This window comes from Cervus elaphus, chromosome 27, assembly GCF_910594005.1.
Source record: "Cervus elaphus chromosome 27, mCerEla1.1, whole genome shotgun sequence".
NCBI lineage: Eukaryota > Metazoa > Chordata > Mammalia > Artiodactyla > Cervidae > Cervus > Cervus elaphus.
The window spans coordinates 50754324-50756572 of NC_057841.1; the positions used below are offsets into that span (position 1 = coordinate 50754324).

The window sequence follows — 2249 nt, forward strand, 5'->3', positions numbered from 1 at the left end:
ACAAATCATATCCATTTTTTTTCCACGTTACATCTCTGTATTAGTCAACCAATTCTGCTGAAAACAATGACATACAAAGAAAAGGCAACCCAAATTCCTTTCTCTTTAAGTCCTTCCTTAAAGGACTTAAAGGACTTAAAGGACTGACAAGTTCAGTCGTGTCCAACTCTTTTGCAACACCACGGACTGTAGTTCACCAGGCTCCTCTGCCCATGGGGATTCTCCAGGCAAGAATACTGGCAAGGCACTTCAGAATGAAGCTGAACATCTCTTTCCCGGCCACTGGCTGCCAGAAGCTCATTGAAGTGGACGATGAACGAAAACTTCGTACCTTCTACGAGAAGCGTATGGCCACAGAAGTTGCTGCTGATGCTCTGGGTGAAGAATGGAAGGGTTATGTGGTCCGAATCAGTGGCGGGAATGATAAGCAGGGTTTCCCCATGAAGCAGGGTGTCTTGACCCATGGCCGAGTTCGCCTGCTACTGAGTAAGGGGCATTCCTGTTACAGACCAAGGAGGACTGGAGAGAGAAAGCGCAAATCTGTACGGGGTTGCATTGTGGATGCCAATCTGAGTGTTCTCAACTTGGTCATCGTGAAAAAAGGGGAGAAGGATATTCCTGGACTCACTGATACTACAGTGCCTCGTCGCCTGGGTCCCAAAAGAGCTAGCAGAATCCGCAAACTTTTCAATCTCTCTAAAGAAGATGACGTCCGCCAGTATGTTGTGCGAAAGCCCCTAAACAAAGAAGGTAAGAAACCTAGGACTAAAGCACCCAAGATGCAGCGTCTCGTGACTCCACGAGTTCTGCAACACAAACGCTGGCGTATTGCTCTGAAGAAACAGCGTACTAAGAAAAACAAAGAAGAGGCTGCAGAATACGCTAAACTTTTGGCCAAGAGAATGAAGGAGGCCAAAGAAAAACGGCAGGAACAGATTGCCAAGAGACGGAGGCTGTCCTCTCTGAGAGCTTCTACTTCTAAGTCTGAGTCCAGTCAAAAATGAGATGTTCTAAGAGTAACAAATAAATAAGATCAGACATCAAAAAAAAAAAAAAAGAATACTGGCAAGGGTTGCCATGTCCCCCTCCAGGGGATCTTCCCATCCTAGGGATCAAACCCAGGTCTGCATTGCAGGCAAATTCTTTACCATCTGAGCCACCAGGGAAGCCCAAAAATACTGGAGTATGTAGCCTATCCCTTCTCCAGGGGATCTTTCCAACCCAGGAATCGAACCAGGTTCTCCTGCATTGCAGGCAGATTCTCTACAAGCTGAACTACCAGGGAAGCCCCCAAATGCTTTTATATTTACGTTTAAAACCAGCTTTGTGTATTCACAATAGCCAAAAGGTGGAGATAACCCATGTGTCTAACCCACATTCACCCGTGGATAAGCAAGGAACCCAGAGATGTTAAACTCATAGAGACAGAGGGTAGAGCGGTGTTGCTAGGGTCTGGGAGGAGAGCAGTCAGGAGGTAGTATTCAGGGGTACAGAGTTTCAGCTTTGCAAGATGAAAGATGTTCACAGTGAATGGTGGTGTTGGCTGTGCAACACTGAATGTCCTGAAGGCCACTGAACTGTGCACTTAAGTGGTTAAAATGGTAAGTGCTACGTTATGTATATTTGATCCCAATTAAAAGATGATAAATGAGCAAATGACTAAAAACTGGCACAATATAAAGATGAATAGCAAAAGTCATACTAATCACTTAAATGTTTCTCTTATGATGACATGAAATAGCAAATTCAAAAATAAAAATGAATTGAGAGAGAGCACAGAAGAAAGGAAAAAGCTTTGCATTTTAGTACCTTTAACTGCATTTGCATTTTGCCCTGGGCCCTGCAGAGTAGGACCTGGTCCTGTCCTGAGCCTCCTATTGACAGTTCAGTTCCCATGCCCTGGTTCCTTCCTCTGCACCCATATTGGCCACTTGAGAGAAATATTGTCTCCTTTTCCCTCTTTTTCTCAAAATTATTTCTTTATTTGGTTGCGCTGGGTCTTAGTTGCAGCATGTGGGATCTAGTCCCCTGACCAGAGATGGAACCTGGGCCCCCTGCATCAGGAGCTCAGAATCTTAGCCACCAGACCACCAGGGACATTCCTCCTTTTCCCTCTTACTTCTCTTCTATTCTCATTCTCTCTCCCTCCTGCCCTTCCTTTTTTAACCAAGGGCAAGAGAGTTGCTATCACATCTCTCCACTTATTTCCCTTGACGTATTCACCTCCTTCCTCGTCCCCCTCATCCCTC

At 45.4% G+C, this 2249-nt stretch overlaps 1 protein-coding gene across 1 annotated transcript; it reads left to right on the top strand.

Moving 5' to 3' along the window:
• The first annotated feature begins 246 nt into the window (after positions 1-246).
• LOC122685022 (40S ribosomal protein S6-like) lies at positions 247-1057 on the top strand. The gene has a single exon (XM_043889669.1). It carries the CDS (start codon positions 255-257, stop codon positions 1002-1004), a length of 750 nt encoding a protein of 249 aa, XP_043745604.1. The 5' UTR covers positions 247-254; the 3' UTR covers positions 1005-1057.
• Positions 1058-2249: the final 1192 nt, after the last annotated feature.